Consider the following 25,364-nt stretch of genomic DNA (forward strand, 5'->3'; position numbering starts at 1 on the left):
GCCCTCGCGCCGCTGTGCCGTGGCGGAAAGATGGCGGCGGCCATGGCAGGAACGGGACCCGGCGCGGCCCCAGCGATCAGCGCGGCCGCGACCCCTCCCCGGTCCTAAAGCGGCGCGGAGACCACTGCGGCCCCCGGTGCCCCGTGTCCCTTCACCCCTCGGGCCAGCGGGAGAGTATCTGGGCTCCCCGATACCTTTGGCGGGCGGGCCCTCAGCTGTCCCCGGGCTTCCCTGGAGCTCAGTCCCTCCTTAGCCCGGGGGAGCGGAGCTCTTCGTTTCCCTCTCGGCAGGTGGGCCCGGATACATTGCAGGCGATCCCTCCTGTGCTCCCTCGCCCTCAGCTCTCTCCGTTATTTCCAGGCTGTACCCTGTGCCTGCTGCTTGTCAGGTCTGCATTTATCCCTGGCTTCCTGCACTCCCTTCCCCGTGTATGGAGGCTCCCTTTATTCCTTTGGTGTCCACCTGTGCCTGCCCCACTTCCTGGCTCCCTGCTTACCCTCCTGGGGCCCCGCTGTCTCTGTTCAGCAGGCAAGACTGCTCTGGATGCGTCTCTGGACTGCCCTTGTTTTCCTGGTGCATCCCACTGAGTTCTTCCTCCCAGTCTCTCCACCTGCTCCCCGTGTCCTCCCTTGTTATTTTCCCCACTTCTTCTGCCCCCTTTAGCCAGCACCCTGGGGTGTTGTGGGTCCATGTGAGCAGGTTCCCTGCACCCTGAATTCCACCCCGGTCCCAGGGCATGTGTGCTCTCCCCGCAGGATGAAGATGAAGTAGAGCTCTGACCATGGACCATGAGGCCCCCACCATCAGGCCCCGGCGCATCCAGAACCAGAACGTCATCCACCGCCTGGAGCGCCGCCGCATCAGCTCGGGCAAGGCCGGCACCCACTGGCACCAAGTCCGAGTCTTCCACCAGAATGTCTTCCCCAACTTCACCGTGGTCAACGTGGAGAAGCCGCCCTGCTTCCTGCGCAAGTTCTCCCCCGACGGCCGCTACTTCATCGCCTTCTCCTCCGACCAGACCTCGCTGGAGATCTACGAGTACCAGGGCTGCCAGGCGGCCGAGGACCTCCTGCAGGGCTACGAGGGGGAGATCCTGGCCAACGGCAACGACCAGAGGTCAGTCAACATCCGGGGGCGGCTCTTTGAGCGCTTCTTCGTGCTGCTGCACATCACCAACGTGGCCTCCAACGGGGAGCACCTGAACCGGGAGTGCAGCCTGTTCACGGACGACTGCCGCTACGTGATCGTGGGCTCGGCCGCGTACCTGCCCGAGGAGCCGCACCCGCCCTTCTTCGAGGTGTACCGCAACAGCGAGTCCGTGACCCCCAACCCCCGCTCCCCGCTGGAGGACTACTCCCTGCACATCATAGACCTCCACACGGGCAGGCTGTGCGACACGCGGACCTTCAAGTGCGACAAAGTCATCCTGTCTCACAACCAGGGGCTGTACCTGTACAAGAACATCCTGGCCATTCTCTCCGTGCAGCAGCAGACCATTCACGTCTTTCAGGTGACGCCCGAGGGGACGTTCATCGACGTGCGGACCATCGGCCGCTTCTGCTACGAGGACGATCTCCTGACGCTGTCTGCCGTGTACCCCGAGGTGCAGCGGGACACTCAGACAGGAATGGCCAACCCTTACAAAGAGCCCTTCATAAACTCCCTGAAGCACAGGCTGCTGGTGTACCTGTGGAGAAGGGCCGAGCAGGATGGAAGTGCTATAGCAAAAAGAAGGTTCTTCCAGTACTTTGACCAGCTGAGGCAGCTCCGCATGTGGAAGATGCAGCTCTTGGATGAGAACCATCTGTTTATCAAATACACAAGTGAGGATGTGGTCACACTGCGGGTGACAGATCCTTCCCAGGTATAGAATCATGGAATGCTTTGGGTTGGAAGGGGCCTTAAATATCACCTAATTCCAACTGGCCTGCTAGGGGTCCACTAGACCAGGTGGCTCAGATACTGCCTCCCTCTTGAGGCTGCTTGTTGCTTTGGGACCGGTGCTAAAGCATTGCAGTGCTGTGAGCTGTTCCTTAAGGAGCCTGTAAAGATTGTTTAGGATCTGCAGTACCTGAGTCTTGTGTGAACATTTGATGTCTCTGATATTGGATAACTATTGTATCTTTTGTTTTAATTTCATTGCTTCCTTCCTTCTCACCTGCACAATGAGAAAGATCTGATGTAAGTCCCTTTCTCCAGGGATTGTTCCCCATGCTCACAGATGCTGTTCAGTCCTCTTTCCCTCCCCAGATCCCCAGCTGAATTTATTTTCAGCTGATACTTTATATAGTCCATTTAAGTTATAGAGGTAGTCTCTCTCTTTTCTCATGTATCTTCAAGCATGTTTTTCAAATATAATCGTCTTCATTTTCCCTGGTACAATTACCATTTCTGTTCTGCCTACATACTTAGTCTTTCAAGCTTCAGTAAGAGGTAGTATTTATGATCTCTCCAAATTGGAGTAGCAGCTTTTAGATCAGACTAATGGGCCAATTGCTTCTCTTTTCAATTTAGTACTAAAGAAGTGGAATTAGAGCAAATGTAGTCAGTTCTGGGTCCCTCCAGATGTTTCACAACCCTGCATGTTGATCATCTCTTTTTACTGCTCTTAGAGTGGTTGGTCACGTTTTGAGCCCTGTGAAACTAAGAGATTTTCTTTTAGTTAATTTTTATTCTTTTAATCAGCTTGGTTTTATTCTGTTGAAACTATTTAGCAAGAATTTGTACTAAATCTCCAATGCAGCATGTAGGTCTGATTGTTCCCCAGAGGTTTGTTTTCTCTCACGCACTTCTCTTCCCCACATATTTGCCAGATCCAGGACTTAGGCCCTCAAAGAAATAGACAGTAGCTCTTCTCTTGTTGCCTTTGTCCAGTTCTTCCTGGGAGATGTCTCTGTTTTGTCTTGTTTTACTTTCCTCTTCTGTGGCATTTGTTTGGGGGAGTTGCTTTGGGAAAAATAGGTACGGCTTTATCTAATCCATTTTCCCCATTGGTGTAAAGCTGAATGTCTGTCTCAGAAATATAAAGGCTCTGTGAAAGTGGCCTGCAGGGTTCTGCTCGTTGCTGGTGCCTGGAATGAGCTCCTGACCCTGATGTAAACGTTTGTGGCAGGCTCAGCTCTGCTCTCTGCTGTGGTTAGTAGGGCTTTTGTGCCTGGTTTGCTGCAGGGAGCTCTCGACTCTCTTCACTCCAGGGTTACTTTAAGATGCAGTTTGTGGTTTGTTTGCAGTGTGCCTCGGGCACTGGGTTTTGTGCTGGAGGAAAAGCATCTCATTTCTCAGTTCTTCCAGAAGATAATTCCAGATGTGGAGCAGTCTCCACAGACCTGTCTGAAGGTAGGCGTTGTGTCAGGACTTCCTGAATAAAACTTGGCTCTCAAAATAACTACAGGTCCCATTTCTCTTCAGTCTGTCAGATAAGGAACATGAGGTTTCATCCAATTTCAGGCTTCTCTCTCCCCTCTGACTTCTCTACCAAGAAGGTTGAGGAGTTGGTGTTCATGGCTGTGGATTGTGTTTTTTGTCTGGGTCTGCAGCGTATCCTTTGAGATCTTTAAGAGATCTATGAGATCTCAGATCTATGCTCTGCATAGGTAGCTTAGGGTTTGTTGCTGTTGTAGGCTTGTGCTGATGGGCTTGACAGCATTGCTGTGTGATTTTTGTGGCACTCAGCTGCTGCCTTCCATGATGTGATGATGTTTTGGTGGTGTTACAGGTGCTGCAAAAGCAGCAAGGGTTTCCCTGCTCAGGGACATCCTGTAGATGTGTCTCAGTGTTAACCTGGCAAAGGAATTTTTTTTATTTAAAGTTGGAGGATACTCCCTGCAATCTTCAGTGATTTAAATAGTTTCTCCTTCTGCTGTCTTCTCTTATTTTCTCTCTGCTCCAACCCTTTATTTCAGAAGGGCTTCCCTTTCCTCAGGCAGTAGTCCAGTGAGTAACCTTATCTAGAGTGCTTCCTTTGGACATGTGGGGGCTGGATTGTATTATCACAGTTTATTTTGGGGCTGTAAAACAAACAAACCTTGTGATATTTGCAGGTGGGTGAGGTGGGCAGAGTGCCTGCCGTCATCCCTGAGAATTGTTTGGGAGCAGGAGTTGGAGCATTTAGGAATTGCCTCTATTGGCAGAAGATTTAATCAGATACATGCCTATACCACAGGAATTAGTTCCCTTTGAAGTGGGGACAGGTTTACTTTGGGGTGCCAGCACTCCTGTCTTTAATGAAAGCTACTTTTAATGACCAAGAATTAAATATGCCCTTCCCAATGGGATGGGAATGTCATCTCCCTTTGATGTAGCTGTCCTGACACAATGGCATCTTTTTTCCCAATTTCTTGCCAGGATTGATTGCCACTGCCAATCCACAGCATGATACAAGGACCATCTTGAACAAGAATGTCAGCATTAAGAAAAAGTCATTAATATATTTCAGATTTTCATTTCTGTGTTGGCAGGGTACCTGGAGGGCACAGCTTTTTGTGGGCAATGATGTAGTGCACAGTACACTAAAAAGCCTCGTCTCTGTGTGATGCAGATATTAAAGAGGGGAAGAAAATAATATATCTATGCAGAGGTAAAAATAGTTTAAGGTCAGCTAGCACTGGATCTGAAGTCATTTTGTCAGCAGGAATGAAAATTAAATTTGGCACTTGAGTGAGTGTTTTGGATTTAGTGGAGGACAAAGAAGAGAAAACAGTACAGTTGCATCTACAGTTGAGGTTGAAAAATTGGAAGCCCATTAAGTTTTCTTAAATAATCGCTGCTGAGAGGTGGATAATTTGGTATGTGTTGAGGCATTTCAATAGAAGAGATTAGAGTGAGGATGTAGGATTCTCCTGTGCTGTGGAGGAACTTGGATAGGGCCTGTGGTGTGATGTGGGGAGAAGGAAGGGACAGCTTCCCCAGCTGTGCTCTCCCGGGTAACCTCTGCCTCTCTCCCCAGCCATCGTTCTTCGTCGTGTACAACATGGTGACCACGGAGGTCATTGCTGTGTTTGAGAACACATCTGATGAGCTGCTGGAGCTGTTTGAGAACTTCTGTGACCTCTTCAGGAATGCCACCCTGCACAGTGAGGCTGTCCAGTTCCCCTGCTCAGCTTCCAGCAACAACTTTGCGAGGCAGATCCAGCGCCGGTGAGCCATTTGGAGCATGCTTTATTCCATATAGACACACGCTCACCCCCGTCTGCTGAAGGCCAGTATCAAATACCAACCCTGAGAAAACTCCTTTGGTCCCCTTTGGCAGGTGGTGCAAGGGTCAGGACTGTATATGGTTCATCTTGCAGCCTGATGCATCTGATTTTAAATGCTGCAGCATTTACCTTGTTAGATGAAGGAACAAAGCAGTTGCAAACTGCTGCTTAGAAGAAAGGAAAGGAATTTTGAGGGAAAGATGTTTCCGACTCTCCTTGAGCAGAAACTCTGTTGGAGGTTATTAAAGATTACTGCCCAGTAGCTTTTATGATTTGTCAAGATGCTGGCATGATCCAGTTGGGTGTACTTTGCCGAGTGATATTCTCTGAATTTAGTGTGTACCAAACTGTGTTCTGTAGCATTTCCTCAACATCACTCACCAGCTCGTGGTTCTCATCACTGTACTAGGAGAAAGCAAACTCATCTGCTTAGATCTGTTGTGAAAGCTGAGCAAAACACCAAAATAACCTGGGTTTCTAGAATATGCTTTAACAGTCAGATGTGGTTTTAATGAGGCAGAGTGTGTTATTTCTCTAGGAAAATTTTATTGTGACTCAGGGTGTTTTGTTCTTTCAGTGAGTTGTTTCTCATCATCCAAAGTACTTGGCATCCACTTATGGGCATCAAGCTTCTGTTGACTTTAGGCTGATGTCACATAAGTGTGACGAAGTTGTCTATGTCTGTAACTTTCTAGAGCATCCTGTCAGGAAATCCATAATGCTTAATGGGAGAGAGAATGAGAGAACTCACTGAAGACTCATGAAGAACAACTCCTGCCTTTTGTTAAAGTAGAAAGGAGAGTCTTTTCATCCCCTTGCTACAAGGGCCTGTAACAAGAGTGTTGTGACTTCCACAGCAAAGTACCATAGATCATAGTCCACAGTGAGCTGGCTTCTGGCTGAGTGTTTACCCTCCTTACTGTATGACGTCCCTGCAGCTGATCTGACTGTTCTTGCACATGTAAAGTTTCAAATTTTACTTGGAAAGAGAAATCCAGCCTGTGTTAATCTCTCCACCAGGAAGAACTTTAAGTTCACTGTAGTTTCTGGAGTGCTTTATGTTTCTCATCAAGGTTCTTCATCTAAGGTTTCTCCCTTTATGCATTTAAGACAATGGTTGGAGAGAGGAGGATTGTCAAGTCAATATTAAGGTCTCAACTGTTACTGTGAAAGCCCCCTGGCTTTTGCTCATGCTGTTTCCAGGCTTCATGGTAAAGCTTGGATTGACTGATAAACTGCTAATCCATCTCTCCCTGTTTCTGATCCTGTTCATTTCCTGTACTGCAGAGCAGTGGGGTCCAGACCTTATGGGTAGGCACATTCTTCTCTTTCTGTCGCTCTGGACATTCTGAGTGAGACAGTAATGATGAGGGAGGACGTAAAGGACAGCAGAACTGGTTGATGCTTGAATCACCGTGATACATCTTTGGAAATGAGTTGTTTTAGTTCTTACACTGAAGCTGTTTTCTTTCCCTGTCAGTTTTCCTGGTTAGTTTATTTAAGATGTGCTGTTCACCTGTGGTCTTTGTGAACAAAAGGTGTCTCTTGGTTTGCTGCAGGTTCAAAGACACAATTGTGAACGCCAAGTACGGAGGGCACACGGAGGCCGTGCGGCGGCTGCTGGGGCAGCTCCCCATCAGCGCCCAGTCCTACAGCGGCAGCCCCTACCTCGACCTGTCCCTTTTCAGCTACGATGACAAGTGGGTGTCAGTCATGGAGCGGCCCAAGACCTGTGGTGATCACCCCATAAGGTATGGGATGGGACAGTGGGCTGTATGTGAGGAGAGAGTGCAAGGAGTCACTGTAAATTGCCTCTGCCATGTGACAGCAAGTGTGCAGGATAGGGAGTAGATGGAAGGCTTTCTCTTAGGAAATCCTTTCACCAGGAGATTTATTTCAGCAGTCCCACAAAACTTGGCCTCTCTCCTTTACAGTAATGTGAATGTGTGGGAGGGCTCTTCATGTTTTCTTGCTGAGCTGCTCTGCTCTGGGGAAGGTTCGGGTGGTGAAGCCTCAGCCTTTTCCATATGAATGGTCTTGTTTCTCCTCCTCTTCTTGCAGTGCTGCCGTTGTGTTTGGGTTGCAGAGTGATACAGCTCTGATGTCTGCTTTCCTGTGCTGGAAGGATCCTCTCTGAGCATGTGGGTTTAGTTGGCAAGAATTGTCTGGTTTGTCTTGTGAATAAAATAGTATCTGGGCTAGGTGTTACTCAGAAAGCTTGTGGTATTGACTGAGCTGTTTTCAGACTTTCCTTGTTTACTGTTCTCACCCTGGGAGCTGTACTCCTTTCCATATTCCCTTCTCTCTGTAATCTGTAAGAAATTTCTATCTGTAGGAATTTTAGCCAGGTGTCAGGGCCATTCTGTGCCTCTGCTGTCTGAGTCTCCAGTGCTGGCAAAGGGAGTAAATCTGAGCTTGAGAATGAGGAGGTTTGCAATGCGTCTTGATGAAACATCAGGACTGTTTATTTGTTTTTGTTGGCTGCAGCCATGGCTGCAAGAGGTAGTGGTTAAAAATCCAACATCTCCAGCTTGAAAGGCTCAAAGAGCCCGAGTTATCCAGGCAGAATAGTCTTTCTGCTCGTAGTACTGCAGAAGCAAACCTATGCTCTGCAAACAAAGAGAGCCTTCAGTGCCTGAGTGCTTTGTTTAGTGACTGCACACATGTTGGGGGCTCAGGCAGCCTAGGGAGATCATTCTGGATGGCTTCCCAACTTTATTTTCATCAATGCATTCTCAAAAAGTGGTTTCATATCTCCCCTGGCCCCGACTCAGGTGGCGGGGAACTTCTGATTATTCCTGCGCTCTCAATTCCCAAATTATGTATATTTAATTGATTCTTCTGCCTGTATGATTTGGTTTGATCTCCAGCTTCCATGTTATCTGTAAAGAAAGCCTGCCCTTTTCCCCCTTGTCATGCTTGACGTTGGGAAAACTTGCAGGGTGGCAGTTGTCTGCCAGCTCCAACCTGCGCCCGGCTCCCGCGGACAAAAGGCAGCAGAACCGCAGTCATTTGCTGCGGTGGAGTCTTTGTAGTAAACAAAGCCAAGTGCCACCTTCCCTCCCTCCCCTGAGCGAACCAGCGTTTCGGAGCCAGAGCTTTTAAAGCTCAAAGCTGTGCAGAGTCAATTAGGACTTGAATAGAGCCTAGGAGCAGTGGGGCTCCTGGTTTTTGGAAAGTAAGCAGAAGATGAGGCGCTAACCTTAACCATTCAGTAGCTGAAACAGTGCTGCTGTGGTTCTCACATGCAAAACAAAGGGATTAATAAAATAATGCCAGCTGCCTGTTGGGGTTAGAGGGCTTGGAAATGAGGGAGTATGGAATCTGTAAGTCCTGTAATTGTCTGGAATGGAAAACCCTTCAGTAGTTAAGGGTGTTATAATCTGTGTGCAGTTTCCTGGCACACGATGTGTGAGCTAGGAAGGCTTCCAGACCTTTTCCACATCAATTTAATATTTCTGTGCTCTCTGTTCTTTTAACCCTTAGTGTTTTTCTGCATCCCAGAAGGTTCAATTCTGCCTACTTAAGAGACCAGTGGTTGTTTGCTGTCAGGTGGAAAGGACTTTAGGTTCCCCATCACCACCACATTCCAGTCTCTTTTCAGGAGGCTTGAAGATACGTTCAGTGGGTGAAATGATGGCACTTGAGGGAAGAGGCTCTAACACAGCTCTACCTATAGCAGGGGGTCTCTAAAATCCATCTATATGGCTAATAAGGAGCCATTTAACCAAGGAATTAGTCTGCAGATAAATCTTTGATTTTCCTACGGTTTGAAAAGGCTGGTCTTGCTGTTTCTGTTGACATACAATTTTATATTGCAGTGCCTAATTTATCCCCAGAATGAGAGCCCATGGAAATGGCCTCTGATTGCAGAGCACTTTTAAAAATACCTTTAAAAATACCAAACTGAGCACATCTTTAAGATTACAGGGAGCTTCATCTTGAGTAGTAAATTGTTGTGAATTGGGGGAGAGAGGAACAGATGGGAGACTGTGCTTTATTTAAAGAATGACCCTCTGCATACTCAGCCTTTGTGTAGGAGGGAAAGGGCTTTTTGAAAAGCCAAATACCAAGATTGTGACTCTCTTGCTGGGTTCTTGTGTGCAATTTTCAGGCAGGGCTGGCTGGCACTTTGATTCAGAGGAAGGGAGAGGAGAGTGGCCCTCCAGGAAGAACATGAGGTTCTCAATAGGCTGTGTTGTTAAAATGTGGAGTATGTCTGCTCCTGAAACAGCATCGCTGGTATCTGTCATCATTCATTCTTCCAGGCTGAGAGCTGAGTGCATCGTATTGCTGGCAGGGGGGAGATGTGCTCCGACATTAAAAGCATTCTTGGAGTTAAAATCAGAGGAAAATGCAAAATACCCGCATGCACTAAGTGTTGGTAGAAAAGAAAACAGCTGGGAGGCATAATGGCAATTCTGTGCCCAAAGCTGGAAGAACTCTAATGAAAATGGTCTAACCAACAGAGACAACTTCAGGGTGAGGACTTGAGTTAGAGCCCAGCTACTTGGTGAAGGTACCCCATCCAGAAACCTCTACCACTACATCTCAGAAGCCTTCTCCAAGGTCTCGGGGAGGGTGGGATCCTTGCAGAGAGTCCTGTGTTGTGACAGCAGCAGAGGACAGTGCTGTTACTTGGGCTTATGTCAGCTACACTGAGTGTGCAGGGGAGGCTCAAGAAGCAAAGAGCTTCCTGGGACTCACCTGTCTCTTCAGTGCTGTTTGTCTCATCCCCCTGAAAATGTTCCCTCTGTGCTGGAGCTGTATTCCAGAGCTCACCTGTTTGGAGATGCACATGAGCTTGACCCACAGGCAGGTGTGTCAAACAGAAGGTCATAAGGTTTTCCTTGACCTCTGTCCTTGCTGTGGATATTGAATCCAATTTATCAGGATTCAATAATCTCCTGCACAGCCTATTTCATTAATGTTTTCTTGGTGGCAATCTAAAAGGAATTGAACTGTACAGTACAACGTGGCAACCTTGAGCAGGATTTGGATCGACTTCCTTGATTGAGCAGGGAGGTAGCAGGTGCAAGGACAGCAGTGTAAAGCCTCCCCTGGCAGTACCAGGGGGAGGAAAGGGTGGCCTGACCCTCTCAGTGAAGGCCATTGCTAAGGGAGAGGAGCTCTGTTCTGTACAGTATATCTGCCTTAGGGATCAAGGGGAGCAGCTTGCATTAAGAGAGGATGGAGGGCCAGCACAGGTGGGGTCTGAACGAAACTGAATCCCTCTTGTGAAGTCAGCCCTGTCCATCAATGTGACAAGCAGAGTTCTCTCATTGCTAATGATAAAATAAAGTGGTGCTTTTCTAGACAGTGGAAAACAACTGCCCTGAGAGGGACTTTCCTGCAAAGCCAAGAGCCAGACACCCAGCTAAGGACCTTCTGCCGCTCAGGGAGCACCAGAGCTCAAACGAGGCACTCATCTCTGTGTGCAAAGAGCCCAGATGGCAAAGTCAATAGTCAGGAACAGCCATAATTGACTTTCTCTTCCTTTCAGATTTTACGCTCGTGATTCTGGCCTGCTGAAGTTTGAGATCCAGGCGGGACTCCTGGGGCGCCCCATCAATCACACAGTGCGGCGCCTGGTCGCCTTCACCTTCCACCCCTTCGAGCCCTTCGCCATCTCGGTGCAGCGCACGAACGCCGAGTACGTGGTGAACTTCCACATGAGGCACAGCTGCACCTAGAGGCACCTGGGGCTGTCTCCTTGGCTCTGGGCCTCTGCCACAGCTGCACCAAAGCCAGACACTCGTGTCTTCTGGAAAACCAAACCATCGCTCGTGGAAAGAAGCCTCACCTGGGAGCTCCTACCAGTGGCATCTCGAGTGCCCTCAGCCTCAGCTGGGGAAGGCTGATCCACCCCAGTTACGGGGGGTGGATGATTCTCCTGAGCCTGTTTGTACTGCAGAGATCCCCCTGCATTAAGTGCTGCTGTCCTTCCCTGTTCCTGTTGATGAACACAGCATAGCTGAGGTTCCTGTCCTGGTTTCCCAGAGGCATGGCTGTTTTCTGTCCTGCTGTGGGTCTTAAGAGGGCACAGATGGAGCTTTGCATCACACTTGTGGAGCGCTCCCTTCTGCACTGGTGCTCTCCTACCTTGTTGGACAAATGACCTGTCACAGAGGGAAGGGATGGGAGCCAAGGGGAGGGTTTGGACACAGCTACTCCTGTTTGTATCTTCAGAATTGCTAGGGAAATGAGATCCTGCTCTCATCCACACAATCTACTCACGTCATTTTAATATGCAAGAGGTCAGGAAAAAAAAGGTGTGAGAAATCACTACAGTTGAGAGACATGAGGTATGTTCCTGACTCTTATGCAAGTCACTTAATCTTTGTGCCTTAGTATTGTAAAAGCTCCTAAGTGAGAGTTGGTGTTCATCCAGCAGGCCAGGGCAGCTGGTTGTGTCTGTAGTGCACGAGGAGGTGGGTGCAGGAGGGGGATGGATGTCTGGGAAGGGTGTGGGGGGCAACAGCAGCTCCTTGGTCATGTAAGAAGGACTTTTCTGTAGCATGGTGGTTAATCCTCATGGCCATCTGCAGGTTCTGCTGCTGAGAAGAGGGAGACCCAGCTGCTGGCACTCTCCTGTGTGTTGGAGTACCAGTGTGGAAAATTAGTAGGATTTGCCCAGGAAGAAGGGTGAGGACCTGAATTCATGTTCACTGCTGTGGGTGGGCAGTTTGGAGATGAACTTGTTGACTTAGGTTGCTTACCTCTGTCTGTTTGATACTCTGTTCTCTGTGAGAACCCAGATGCTGTTTCCAGGCTTCAGAGCACAGCTGGCCAGTGTGTCAGTGTTGGCTGGAACATGGCAGTGTTTGTGCTGCTGATAATTTAAGCTCCTGGGTGTAATTACCTGCCACTGTGGGCTGGTGAGGATGCTGGCCTGCCCTTCTCTCTTAAAAATGGAGTTTTTGATTGTAGGCCAGCATTTAGGGGTTTTTACATGAGGGCTGGTTTATGACTGCTGCCAGGCAGCACAACCATCCCAGCATCACAATGTGCTCCATCAAAAGCTGGAGCCTGTTCTTGTCCCATTCCTTTAGGAGGCACAGTGGGGGCAATAGAAAATTGGTGCTAATACACAGGAGACCCTCTCCATTAAAGGACCCTGTGGGTGTCTTGATTGGACCAAAATGAGCTGTGGGCGATGTGTTGTGGCCACGTGGCTGTGAAGAGGAGTGCTGGAGTCATGCGTTCATTTTGCTGGTGATGCACTGGAGAGGAGCTCTGTGGGTGGTGGTGCCTGCTCATGGTATGAGCAGTGGACCTCAAAATTAAGGGTGTCCTGGGGTCCTTGGATCAGCCTTTGCTCTCTGCCTCACTGTACTTCTCTCCTGGCCTTTCTAAACCTATTTCTAGGGAAGACATTGCATTTCACTGCTCTTTTCCTGGTGTTTGCACTGTTGGTGCCTCAGGTCTGTCAGGAGTGCCAACGGGTCAGGAGACTGCTAACAGAGGAGGTGTCAAGTGCTTTAACTGCAGGATCCTCTCATCTAATAACACTATTTGTCAAGGTTTTAGGGTTTTATCCTGTGATCTGTTCCTCAAACATTCAATTAAAGCTCCAAGTGGAGAATCATTTGCACACTGCAGATCATGGATTTACCTCCCTCTGCACCTCTCTCACAGCTGTTCACACTTCAATATGAGACTTTTTTTTCCCCCCCAAGCTTCCAGCAGCTCCATATGAGACTGTGTTTACTCCTTGGTGTCACAGCCTCAGGAAGTCAGCACTTACTAAATTAGCTTTCAGATCTCCATTGAGACTCTTTTTTCAGCAGTAAAAATATAAACTTCTGCATTTCTGTAGTAGGAGCTTTTGCCAAATTCAGGCTGCTCTGTGTGAAGCTGAGAGTGTGGCATGGATTGTTGGACTTGGGGCTGAGAAAAAGATCTGTTCTTAGCTCTGCTATTAAATTCTGAGGCTGGGGGCAAATATCTTCCTTCTCCAGCTGGTGTTTTCTTCTCCATAAATGAGGCCAAAAACATATTTTCAGCTTTTGTAAAACACTTTGAGATTCATGGATAAAAAGTGCTGGATAAGTGCTAAGTATTTTCTTACTATGTTTGCAGACAAACTGATCATACTGGGTACTAATTGCCTTGGAGTAGCATAGCAGATCCTCTGGTCTTGGCTGCTGCATTTTATATCAACAACAGAGTTAATTTTATTACAGAAATGTATGGAAAGAAAAGTCTCATGCTTGAAATTTTGATGCTTTTATTTAAGAAACAATAAGTGTGGTGGGGAGGGTGGGAGAAAAGGGGAGATATTTTCTACCTGATATTTTTCCTAGTTAGGGTAAAGATTTGTTAGCAACACAAGATGAAAACAGAATAAACAGAATTTGCTTTAATAGTCTGATTTATTGTCTTTGTCTTCCAAAAATCTGAATGGTATAGATGGGAATTTCTTCACTAAGAAGAGATGGCAGGGGTGTGCCTTGGATTGTGCAGATATATCACATGGGAGCTTGCTGCCTCTTCCTGGCACTTGGAGTATAAGTGTGCTTAAGAATGTTCCCACCTGAGGCATTTCTGTAGTTCCTGCAGATTTCTCAAGTTATTGTCTACATGAATTAATGCTGCCAGGAGAGGAATTCTTGGTTACATTTTTCCCTTTGTATATTACTAGCCCAGCTTGTAGTCAGGGACTCTTTGTTTATTCCATTTACAGTATTTATCTAACCTTTTGGTCATTTTCTGCACAATCAAAGGATGAAAGCTGCTTGTGGCTTAACCCCAGCTGGCAACTCAGCCCCACAGAGCCACTTGCTCCCTCCCTCACCAATGGGAGGAACTGGGGAGGGAATCAGGAGAGTAAAAGTGAGAAGACTTGTGGGTTGAGATAAACACTGCTTAATGGCTAAAGCAAAACCACATGGAAGCAAAGCAAAACAAGGAATTAATTCCCACTTCACATGGCAGGTGTTCAGCCATCTCCAGAAAGCAGGGCTCCATCCCTTGTAACTGCCCCAGCCAAAACCAGCACAGAGCTGAACACACCTTCCTTGGGAGAGCAGCCTGTCCATTGATTTTAGGTTGGGCTGAGGCACTCAGATTTTCCATGTGCTGCTCCCTGCCTCTGTGCAGAACAGTCTGGCTGAGAACTCTACAGCATCCCTGTTTGTGTTAGTCCCTCTAACCATCTGCATCTTGAGCATGAAAGTGATTTTCCTTTGAACCTTTCCTCATTTCTCAGATACTTTCCTGTGCAGACCTTGAGCACATCAGAAAGCTCTTGAGCCCGTGGCTTTTCAGATAGGCACTAAGTGACAAGGAGATGCTTGAGCTGTAAACTGTGTTTGACTGGCAGCAAAATCCCATCTTTTTGTTACTTCTTGTGCTGCCTTTGCTTTAAGAAAAAAAAAGTAGTGGAAGCAAGACAGTTGCATTATTTCTTATATAAAAGACATTAGACAGCAAGGCACAGAAATCCCACTAGAGTCAAACATATGGATACGTTTAAGATGTGTCCCTACTAAAGACTGCTATCAATTAACCCTACGGTGCTCATGGCTGGCCTTGATTTAACTGCCTGTGAGTACTGGCAGGACCTTCCTTTAGCTCAGGTGTTGCATCTATTAAGCTCTTCCCTTGGTCATTTTGACACAGCTAGAAGAATCTGATTTCTGATGCTTTAAGAAGTCTGTTTTTCTTCTTTATGATCTGTCTTGCTGCTTTTCTGCCAGCTTTTCCTGCAAGGGTCTCTCAGGGCTGTGGGCAGAGAGGTGGTAAAGGGATAGCAATGAGACATGTGGCCCTCTCACAGCTGTTGTCCTGTGAGCCTTTATCAGATAGGTGCACACTGCAGAGCAAATGGATGTCCTGTGGACAACGGGACAGGATTTTGTGGCTTTACTTCATCCTTGCTATGTGACTTCCAGAGTCTGTGTCATTGATGTGCCTGAATCTTGTGCTGCCCTGTATTGTTACATGGTTGTAAAAGCTTTTCTGGCCAAATACTTCTCAGGAGGAGGGAATGGTGAACTGGCTTTTTATTTTTTTATTGTTTTCCTTGCTCCAGGGCTGTGGGGGCTGTGGGCTGAGCTGTGCAGTGCAGTGCCACCCTGGTGCTGGCTCAGGCAGCCCCAGCCCCTGCTAGAGCTGTTTGCTGGTCAAGGTCTGATTTGACTTTGTTTCTCTTGGGGAAGAGCTGTACTTACTGTGTAAGGAAATGAGTTCTCAGAAAAATACTGATGTGGAAAAAACACTGAATGGCAGTTTTGTTTTTTTTTTCTTTAATGATGTTTTGACATAAAAATACTGCAGTTTTAAACTAGCAATCTGGAAACTGGTAATTCGTGGCCGACTGCTGTGATCCTGCATGTGAGGAGAACTGGAAAGAGACACGTTGCCCTTGTTTCTAGCCACGAAGGGCTGTGCTGCAGCATCTGGGTAACATGTGGGTACTCACTTGATTAATGGGTTGAGGGCAGTTATGGAGGAATGTGATGGGATGGCTGATAGATGCCCACAGCCCTTGGGTAACACTACCAAGTCCCCAGCATTTGCTGCATCCTGCTCTGTATGAACTAGAGCCTTTGAAGGGGTTTATTTTCTGGAGGTGACAAAACTAGTTTGAGTTCAGTCTTTTTAAAGCCAGGAACGTGTTATTTCTACTTTCCATGGTTGTCTTCTTTCCTCTGCCTTTGCAAAATGCCAAATGTAGTCCAGAACAGCCCTGGCTTTGCCCAGAGGACTTCCTAAGCCCCTGTTTTTGGCAGTGAATCGTTCCCTTTGGAAGCTACTCTTGCACAAGTTCATCCTTCCCTCTGCCAGTGTCCTTCCTCTTTCCAGGTGTGTTGCAACAGCATCAGGCAGGGAGGCAGAAGTGTAAGACAGAAAGTTGGGTGGGTGAGCACACTGTCACTGTCCCAGTGCCTGACTGGGCAGCGCCTTCTGGTTACCTTGGATGGGGCAGGTGAGGGTGCGCTGGCAGCACTGACATCCTGCCCTGGGCCAGAGCCCTGCCAGCCTGGGGTGCTGGAGCTGGGATGTGTGGGACCAGTTGCTTTAGGGGTTTGGAGGGGTAGGAACCAGGCAGGTGGCAGGGAAGCCCTGCCAGGGCCATCTGGCTGCTGCTGGACGTGATTTTAGGGTGTTGTTAAGAGCAGTGGGCAGCACTACATGCCTGTGAGTGCCTGCTCGCTGCCGCTGAGCTGGTCATTTGATAGCTCCTCGATGCTCCTCGGAGGCCTAAAATGGAGCAGTGCTGGATTAGATGTACCCAGTGCCCTTGGTGAGCTCTGGGGAGATACGATCCTCGCCCTCCCGCCTCCGACCTGCTGGCGCCCAGTGCCGTCACCACAGCAACGGGGAGAAACAGCCCATCCGCATGGAAACGGCCTTGCTGTGCCCGCCAGCCCGCTCGGGAACGCGGTTCAAGTGGAGAGCTTGGAAAGGTGAGGGGCACCAGCACCTCTGTGGTGACCAGCAGGGAGCCTTGGCCCGAGCTTGCTGTGGGTTTCCACTGGCACTGTCCCATCCCAAAACACTGGCATTGCCCCCCGTGCAGAGCCAGCACGTGCTCCGTTGTCTCTGACTGTGAGGGATAATTTTCATTACTGCTGCCCTATTTTTTGGGGGCTGGTCCTGAAGTCAGGGTAAGGTCCATATTATCTGTGCTGATACTGCAGCAGCGTAGGTAGGTCACTGGTTCACCTCTGACTGGTTAGTACTTAATGCTTGTAAAATCCCTCTTTGTAAGGAAGAAGGAGCAACTGGCAGCTAAACAGGGTCTCCTGTAACATAGGACAGACAAATGTCATCTCAACAGCATGATTGTGCAGTGCAGCCTGTCTGGCTTTGGGCAGCAAAGTCCGAGTTAATCTCTCCTCATCCTGCCTCCTACCCCTTAAATCCCCCATCGGCTGCTTCCCCAGAGGGCTCAGCTTTGAAGGTGATGTTGGTACTGATCTGCTGGGTCTGATAAAGGCTGGGGAGAGCAGCTCTGCTGTGCAGCTGCTTGTGGCCAAGAAGGGTTTGTTCCAGTTTTACACTGGCCCTTTGGTGATCTTGGCTGCAGGATCACTTGGACAGGGATCTCTCCAGCCAGCATCACTTCTTCTTTGGATGGATTTTGGTAAACAGGGCTGGTTTGTAACCGTGTCCAGGGACAGATTGTCCCAGAGCATCTCCCAGCGCTGGAGAAAGCTGCTTTCTAGCCATCAGCCTTACTAAGAAGTCCACAGGGCTGGCCAGTCTAAAGTAATTTGCATGTCTTGGTCAGTATGACCCTGGCAGCTCAGGAAATTGCTATTTCTGTGGATTTGGCAGGAACAAAATGAAAGGCAGCTCCCAGATCTTGCCAAGGGGCTGTGTGAGAGCCTGGCTGGCAATTAAGAGAGCAAGTTGTGTGCCTGCATCTCTGGTGCATGAAGACATGAGTCCTATTTCACCTCACCTTGGGACCTGCAGAAGGGGCAGAGCATGGGAGACTGGTGGGTGAAATACATCATTCTCTTGCCTGGGGCCCCAAGTTTTATTTTTGTGGGTGGCAAGGCTGGCCTGCTGCAGTGCAGAGGAGCCTCTTGTGCTCAATCCTTTCTCCCTTCTGCTTACTTTTTTTTTTAGAAAAACAAGTGGTGAGGTTGCTGCTGGAAGCAGCTCCCCCAAGCAATGGCTTTTAGGGCTCTGAGATGTTTGGGTCCAGGTGCACAGCCTCCACTCTCAGTAGATATGGGTATATGAGGAGGGTTATGGACTCTGGAGAAATTAGAGGACTTTGCCAAGTGGCACTAGTGCAGGGGAAGCTTGGAGAACTCAGAAGAGGAAGTGTGAGTGGTTTCAAAAAAACAAAATAGCATCGAGGCTTGGCTCCCCTCTACATCTCCCCAAGAGCACCATGCAGCCCCGCTCCACCATCAGTGTGGGGACTTGGATGCTCTTAGGCTGTTCATTAGTAAAATCTCTGAGCAGCTCCTACTGCCATGGAGTACCCATTAATGCCTCTTCAGGGAGAGGAGAGCATTGGGAAAGCACAAAAACAATCTGAGGGCCCTTCATCTCTTTTTGGTTTGAGAGGTCATGGGCTGAGGTTGGAGGGGAAGAGGGGCTAGGTGGGGATGCCAGGCATGAAAGCAGCACCGTGATTATCGGCCGAAGTCTGAGTGCAAAAACATAACCTGATTTGAACTGTTACTTCTTCAACACTCCTGGGAGTGCTTTAGGGTTATAAACACCTACTCAGTGACCTGCTTTGTGCACATCTCGAGCCAGGTATTCCCACACCAGAGGGAAAGCCAGCAAAACCTGCACAGATGTCTTTAACAGCTGCAGCTGGGCTGCTGTAAGCCACCCCTGCTGCTCCAGTTTATTAGCACTGCAGGGTCTGTCCCCTTCTCCCTGGCTGCTTGTGTGTACAGTCAGCTGTTAAAGGACACTGACATCACTTAACGCTTTAATTGAATCTCACAAAGGAATCCAAATTGGCTGCCTGACTCTTGTCACTGAGATGCTCATGGAAGAAATAGTAAATCACCAATTCAGCAGATAAAGCTGCAGCTCTGGGTAGGCTTGTTGCTAGGGATAGGGAAGTAATTCCTCTTTGCAGAATAATACACTATTAGGGAGATGGCTGAGGGCTATTTTTCCAGGCCACCAGGTGCCATCCCTGTCCAAGGGAAGGGTAACCGAGTTAGTCTAACTCCCCAAGGTAGTGTGGCACTCAGTAAGGGGTAAACAGACCTGAGGCAGCATTTTATCTGTAAGTCAGGAGACTGTTCTGTGTTTTACAGAGGGATTTACAGGGATACAATGGAGAGAGGTCCACGTGACCATTTATTTAGAACAGAAGGCAAAATCCCAGGAAAGGCCAGGATTGAACCAGGATGAAGCTTTGCAGCCAGCAGCAATTTCTGAGATTGTTTCACAGAAAAAGTCATTGTTGAGTGTGGGGAATCAAAAGTTAGGAGGGAATGGAGAGAAAAATGTCCAAGAGCAATAGGGAAGCCCAGAGGGAGAGGATATGACCCTAATGAGAGTGCTAATGCTGTGGCCATACTACTGACAAATAAAGTAATTGCTGCTCAGGAGGAATGCAAGCCAGCAGAAAACAGCTTTCCACCCAGACGCCAAGAAAAGCAATTAGAACTCGTAAACACCAGCGGCTGACTAAAACCAGGCCTTTAATTAATAGTTTCATTTAAAGGGTAAGGAAATCGTTAAGCACTATTGGTGTCTCTTAATTCCCTGCAACATGAACCACAATAGTTTCAAGCCTTCTTCCACTGTAGTGTGTGCAGGAAGGAGCACCCGAGCCCTCTCTTTGTGCAGCCGTGCTCCCTCACCTCACTGACTGCCCCGGAGCCCTGGCATGTGCTGCAGGATAAACAGCTCAGACTGTGCACTAAGCTAGGACGTGGTTTTGGGAGCACTCTATCAGGCCAAGGTGGATGGAAAATGTGATCTCAGTAAAAAGCTGTAGAAGTTAAGTACTGTGTCGAGGAGCTCGGAGTACAGGGAGCTGGGGGTCTGGAAGATTTGCATCATTGTGTACAGATCCCAGCCACTGAGCCATGGAGAACAGTGTCACCCTCTTCTGTCCAGCATGGAGGGTGTTACAGGACTGTCAAAGGAAGAAGTAGGGGTAGGGGTAGCTACCAGAAATAGGCAGGGCAGGGAGGGACATAAAACTTCTCACTGTACAAGAAGTGGTGATGCACTGCCAGACTTCTGAAACCTTCATGAACACCCAGAAAACAAGAGTGTTAAGGAGTGGCCTTTACAGAGGACACAGCCTTGCTTTTACATATGGGTAAGATGAAGATTAATTCTTGTTGTTTTCTGACTCGATTCACCCACATACTCTTTCCTGAATTCCAGGACCACAGATCTCTTCACAATCTTACTTTTCAATTTGTTCTACCATCTTCATGTGACGTGGGCACCTCTGCATTGATGCAATGAACAGGCTGTAATACAGAACAGCGGTGTTCAGTTTTGTTTGTTAGACAAACCTGCCAGCACAGCCTGGTGCCCCTCCTTTGTCAGGTTGGTTGCTGTGCTGGGCACAGAGACCAGCCCAGCCTCGCTGTAAGCTCATCACCCACCCCTTCCCCAGCCAGCTGCCTGCATACTCAGAAAGTTCATCCTGGCAGTTTATGGCTGACCTGCTATCTTCTTCCTAAGAAGACTTACTAAGTCCCTAGTGCAGCTGTATTTCTGGAGTGAGGGGGGAACTCTTCTAGTGTGTCAAACTTCTATGGAAGAGCCTCTCTTCCTCACTGTCAAATCTGTGACAGCTCAAGGAACTTCCTTTAAGATCACCTACCCTCCCTTCAAATTCAGAAAAGTAGTTTTGTCTGAATCTTGTTTTCTCCTGTCAAATGTAACTCAACAGGCTTTTCTAAGCAGAGTGATTTCTTTCAAAACCTGCTGTATGCCATTCAGCCCCATGAAGGAGGTTCACTGCTTTGTTGCTATGGTACCCTTTCTCTAACGAGGAAGAAAATAGTTAACTATGCAATTTAAGAAACTACAGAGGAATGACAGAATGAGAAATAATAGAAAGGAAGATTCTGCATTTGCAATAGAACTGCTGGCTGCTCTAAAATACACCATGTTTACAGGTGAAATACTTGCCCAGAGCACGTTGTATAGGGCCAGGGCTTCTCTGGCAGCAGGGATTCCAATGAGATGCCCTTTGCTAGGCACTGTGCCTCTGCCATCCAGGAAATCAATCCTGAAGTCAGTTACTGCTGTTACCTTCCCTGTTTAATGCTCCTGACATATTTCCTTGGCAGGAATTCTGGATGGAGCTGGGACAGCGATAATACATCACAGACCCACAACAAGCTCCTGCTGCTTGTGGATACACAGAGGTACGGTTCAAGATTTAAGTGCTTTGTATCTCCTTGGCAGCATTTCATTATTCCTTGGGCCTACTAACCCCTGCCTGCTTTCCCCAGGACCCTGGAAAATCCAGTTTGTGGCGCACAAGGCAGGGCAAAAGAGACTGCAAGCATCAAACCTGGCACGATCCCAGCAGCCCCTTTAGAAAGAGCGGTGCTTTCCTTTGCCAAGAGCAGTGGCAGGTCAGTACAGCCTGGGTGAAACAAAGCACTGCAACAGATCTTTGCCAGGAATGGATCCAGGCTGGTGCTCTGTCAACAGGGAGAGCTGCATCTCAGAGAGCACACGTAGCTCTGTGAGCCAGGGGGAAGGAAAGAGTTACCCCATGCCTTGTTTCCCAATGTGAACAGTGAGACAAAGAGGGAAGGAAAATGACCTGACCCCGTGCAGTTGTTTACTACAAATGACTACAAGGAGATCGAGATCTCAGGCTCTCCTTCTGCCTGACAAGGGCACTAATGGCATGGAGGGCTAGACAAGAGCCACATATGGTGGTAAGAGGAAGAGAGCAGTCGAAAGGCAATAATAAGCCAAAATACTTCTGCAAACACAGCTGGAGTGGCTGTCAAAAGACCAACATTTTAATCAACAAACTTTGTAGACAAGAGGCTTCCCACTAAGGGAATACACAGATTCCTGCTTTCACCAGCAGCTTCTACCTCCTGCATTTTTAAGGCTCAGCATGGTCTCTCCAAGCTTCCCTTAACAAGTATTTCCAGGGAGAGTGGCCTTGCAGTATCTGTCACAGAAGCAACACTCAACTCAGTCCCTGATGAACTGATGTTGAAAGCTGTGTGTCCCTTGCTCTGCCCCTCACACTCTCCTGGCTTTCCGTGGGCGGCAGCCGTTGTGGGGGACCGGGCTGTTGTCGGTGATGGAGATGACCTCCAAACCTCCCATCGTCAGCCCCTTGATGGCAGCCTGCAACGAGACAGCAGGTGACAGTTATCAACACACAGAACAGCGGAGAAGGGAAAAAATTCAGGGCAAAACTGTTTTGTCCTCCATCTGAAAACCAACTTCCAATGTTCCAATGCTTTTCATTTTGTAATTCTTAAAAATAAGTAATTCATATCAGAAAACCAAGTTTAAACTTAACTGTTCTAGTCTTTTCTTGAACATTCCCACTGATTTTCCTACTTTAACCATAAGAAGTGCCAAATACAACTTTTATTCTAGCTACAAAATGGTATTACTCTAAAATTCTAATGACTCTGAAAATTCTTTACTGGGCACTTCGGTGAGGAATCCTTTTTATCAACTTCAGAAAAACCAAGTGAGACCAGCCTGAGTTTAGAAAACATGCATGATAGCTGAGAAAATAAAGTATGGAAAAGAAACTCCGACACCTACTTTGCGTCCTGGTCCCAGTCCTTTCACCATCACTCTCACGTGCAATACACCCTTTCCACGTGCTTTCTGTGAAAAGAACAACTGGTTAGTGTTCTCTCTGACATAAACTCTGGCTCCCCTGGTGTCTTTCATTTTCATAATAGTATTTAAGTAAAAATAGAGACTAAGTAGTAACAGATTTAGAAGACATATATGGGGATTACTGCAGACACTAAGAGCGAAGGAAGCTGGGGTATGGCCATGGCAGTTCCAGAGAACTTCTGTGCTAGACTGTCAGCTCTGCACACAGGGAAAGCTCTCAAATCAAACTATCTGTGACCTAAAGCCAGAGCAGAAAAGGACATATCCATGGATACATGACCAAAGTGGCAAGGGACTAACAAGGACTAACTCTAAGCTGTTTTCTCTAATGTGGTGACTTCTCCCCTGTGAGCAGTGGATTCTTTCTGGAGGGTAAATGAGAAGAGCAGGCAAGCTTTAGATTTGCTGTGCAGGAGTCCGCACCTTCAGTGCAAAAATTCTAGGGGCTTGCAAATTGGAAATGAAGAACTGCTGTACAGCACAGCCCTGCTGCCACCACGTGGAGGGAACTCCTCTGGCTCTCTTTCTCATTGTGTTCTGGTTCAATTAACGTACTAACTACTTCAACAGTGACAGAATAAATCTGTCCAAGCACAGCTACGCAGCTATTATCAGGCTCCAACTAGCACAGATTAATAGTGAAGATGTTCTTATATCCCTCTGAGGCAACCACAATAAGCTGTTGGCCAGCAGTGGTACCCAACTCCTCTGGCATTAAAGGCTGGAGTGAGTTCCACCTAATTTAGGATAAGGATTTTCAGTTTAACCTTGCCTCATTCTGCTGTAATGAGGACTGTGACACAGCCAGCTTCATCTCTTCCACCTGGACGCCCACATGGCTTTTTCTAGAGTTACAATAAACCATATGCAGCTGGAAACTACAGGTGCAAGAACATCACTTTCTCTGACTGGAACTGCTGGCTGGAGCTCAGTTCTGTAGCAGTGTAGGTATGAAATATCCAGACAGTAACTACAGCTACTTCTCAGTCCCCTTTGGTGCAAAAGTTGAACTGCTGCTGATTCAGGGGCTACATTCCCCAAATGACTGAGAAATGTTCATTACTTAGGAAAAGAGGAGGCTGTGCAGACCAGCGTTAGGAAAGGACAGGCTCAGAGTTACAATCACACATTTCCAATCACAACCTGCACAGCTCAGCTCACGCTCGGGGCATTTCTAACAGTTCTTTCAAACACACTTTGTGTGCAAATGAAACTTGGGACGCTCCTCCAGCATCAAAGAGCAGCTCTGGAGGGCTGCCTGCGAGCCAGGCCTGTGCCCAGGTATGGGGGCAGGCAGTCAGTGCTCCCCTCTGGAGGTGGGAATCACGGCTGGGGACTCACCACTGCCGCTGCCATGGCTGCGGTCTGTGCTGCGATGGCAGTGCCCTTCTTGGCGTTCTGGAAGCCTTCTGTGCCGCAGGATGTGCGGGAAAATGGCTGGTTGTCAAAGCTGACCACCTGGATGTGGGTGCTGCAGAAGGACAGGGGAAAAGGGAAGAAGAAGCAAACTGGAACAGATCTTTATTCTCCAGTTTCTCACTCACCTTACAGGCGTAGCTGACTGCAGGGCTTCTGTCTCCCTTCCAAAGTATCCCACTTAAACCCACTGCAGAGACCACCCAGCAGGGACTCTCTGGTCATCTTACAGACCCAGGCAGAACCTTTCTGGAGAGGGTGTGCTTTATTTAAGTACACCTCAGATCCCACTCGGCCCTTTCACAACTACCTCTCACTGCATTTTATATCTTCTATTGAGAAAAAAAAGTGCACAAAACACTTCTAGAACTTGGAAGAGCCTTAAGCATACCATATCACAGGAGGAATCATTGATGAAACATGACTGTCTCTCACGAAGAACAGGATAATTCTTTCAACACATGTACAGAAACAGTGCTAGAGCAGTGGGCTATAAGTAACCTGCTGTTAAAACTATCAGCATCTGATTATTCATATCAGAATGTAATCAAAATGCATAAAAACAATCTCATTGCTTTTAAGACACTCCAAGGACAGTTATGCTCCCTGAACAGAGGTTTAAATCAGTATAATTTTCACAGCCATGAACACCGCTCCCCTGGCTGCCTTTCTTTGAGCCTTTAGATCAAAATGATGACAGACCAAACCCCGGGTTCTAAGCTTTCATTTCATACGAGAGCAGGAATGGAGCAGCTCATTTGCTTACTTGTTGTAAGTTGCTTTGATGTGAGCTATCGGGACCTCTTCATAAACCTTGCCATCCCATCTCATGGAGTTCCTCTGCAGGATTAAAGAGCTGAGGAGCAAAACAAGAGTTATCAGGCCTCGCTCTTTAAATATTACGAAGTTTCATTTCAAATCGGGAAATAAAGAAAGAAGGGATCAAGCCTCCGAAAAACACAAGCTGAGTTTCTGATTGAGTGAAGTGGCTCCCTCCCCTCCCTCGGCTGAAAACCCACCGAAGGCGATAAAACCTCGCAGCAAGCGGCAGATGGCAGCGGCCTCCCGGCGCGGCCTGGCCTCGGCTCTCACCTCTGCTCGGTCGCGCTCTGCTCCTCCGTCTCCTTGGCAGCCGCCCCCGCCACGTCCCGCAGCCTCGGGGGGCCGGTGCGGAGCCCGCGGCACAGGGCGGCGGCGCGGCCCCTGAGGGAGACAGCGGCCGGTGAGCGCGGGGGGCGAGGGGGTCGGCTCTAGCGACAGAGGCCCCAGCGGCCACCCCGCAGCGAGGGGAGCCCTCCCCGCCGTCCCCTCGCTGTCCCCCCGCTCCCCACAGCCCATCCCGCCCTCTCCGCTCACCCCCAGCCCAGCACGCGTTGCCCGGCGACCGCCAGGGCCGCGTTCATGGCGGCGGCTCCGACCCGCGGCGGGGAGCGGCGGGCGCGGAGCACGACGGGA

The 25,364-nt window shown here is 48.5% G+C and overlaps 2 protein-coding genes across 6 annotated transcripts; one reads left to right on the forward strand and one right to left on the reverse strand.

Moving 5' to 3' along the window:
• On the forward strand, positions 1-22,411 carry DET1 (DET1 partner of COP1 E3 ubiquitin ligase). 5 transcript variants are annotated; one of them, XM_033516939.1, is made up of 8 exons: positions 1-290; positions 756-1,864; positions 4,946-5,136; positions 6,755-6,946; positions 10,699-11,500; positions 11,744-19,962; positions 20,951-21,028; positions 21,116-22,411. In XM_033516939.1, the coding sequence occupies exons 2-5, from the start codon at positions 782-784 to the stop codon at positions 10,886-10,888; spliced, it is 1,656 nt and encodes a 551-aa protein (XP_033372830.1). In that variant the 5' UTR covers positions 1-290; positions 756-781; the 3' UTR covers positions 10,889-11,500; positions 11,744-19,962; positions 20,951-21,028; positions 21,116-22,411. The 5 variants fall into 5 exon arrangements, with proteins under 5 accessions (XP_033372830.1, XP_033372828.1, XP_033372829.1 ...); XM_033516937.1 differs by having other exon boundaries at positions 10,699-19,962; XM_033516938.1 differs by having other exon boundaries at positions 10,699-11,840.
• MRPS11 (mitochondrial ribosomal protein S11) lies at positions 21,614-25,362 on the reverse strand. Its single transcript, XM_015639239.3, has 6 exons — positions 25,266-25,362; positions 25,002-25,112; positions 24,676-24,765; positions 23,835-23,964; positions 22,413-22,478; positions 21,614-21,980 (listed from the first exon to the last, which is right to left on the reverse strand). The coding sequence occupies exons 1-6, from the start codon at positions 25,310-25,312 to the stop codon at positions 21,873-21,875; spliced, it is 552 nt and encodes a 183-aa protein (XP_015494725.1). The 5' UTR covers positions 25,313-25,362; the 3' UTR covers positions 21,614-21,872.
• Between the last annotated feature and the right edge of the window lie 2 nt (positions 25,363-25,364).

This window comes from Parus major, chromosome 10 (genome assembly GCF_001522545.3).
Source record: "Parus major isolate Abel chromosome 10, Parus_major1.1, whole genome shotgun sequence".
Lineage (NCBI taxonomy): Eukaryota > Metazoa > Chordata > Aves > Passeriformes > Paridae > Parus > Parus major.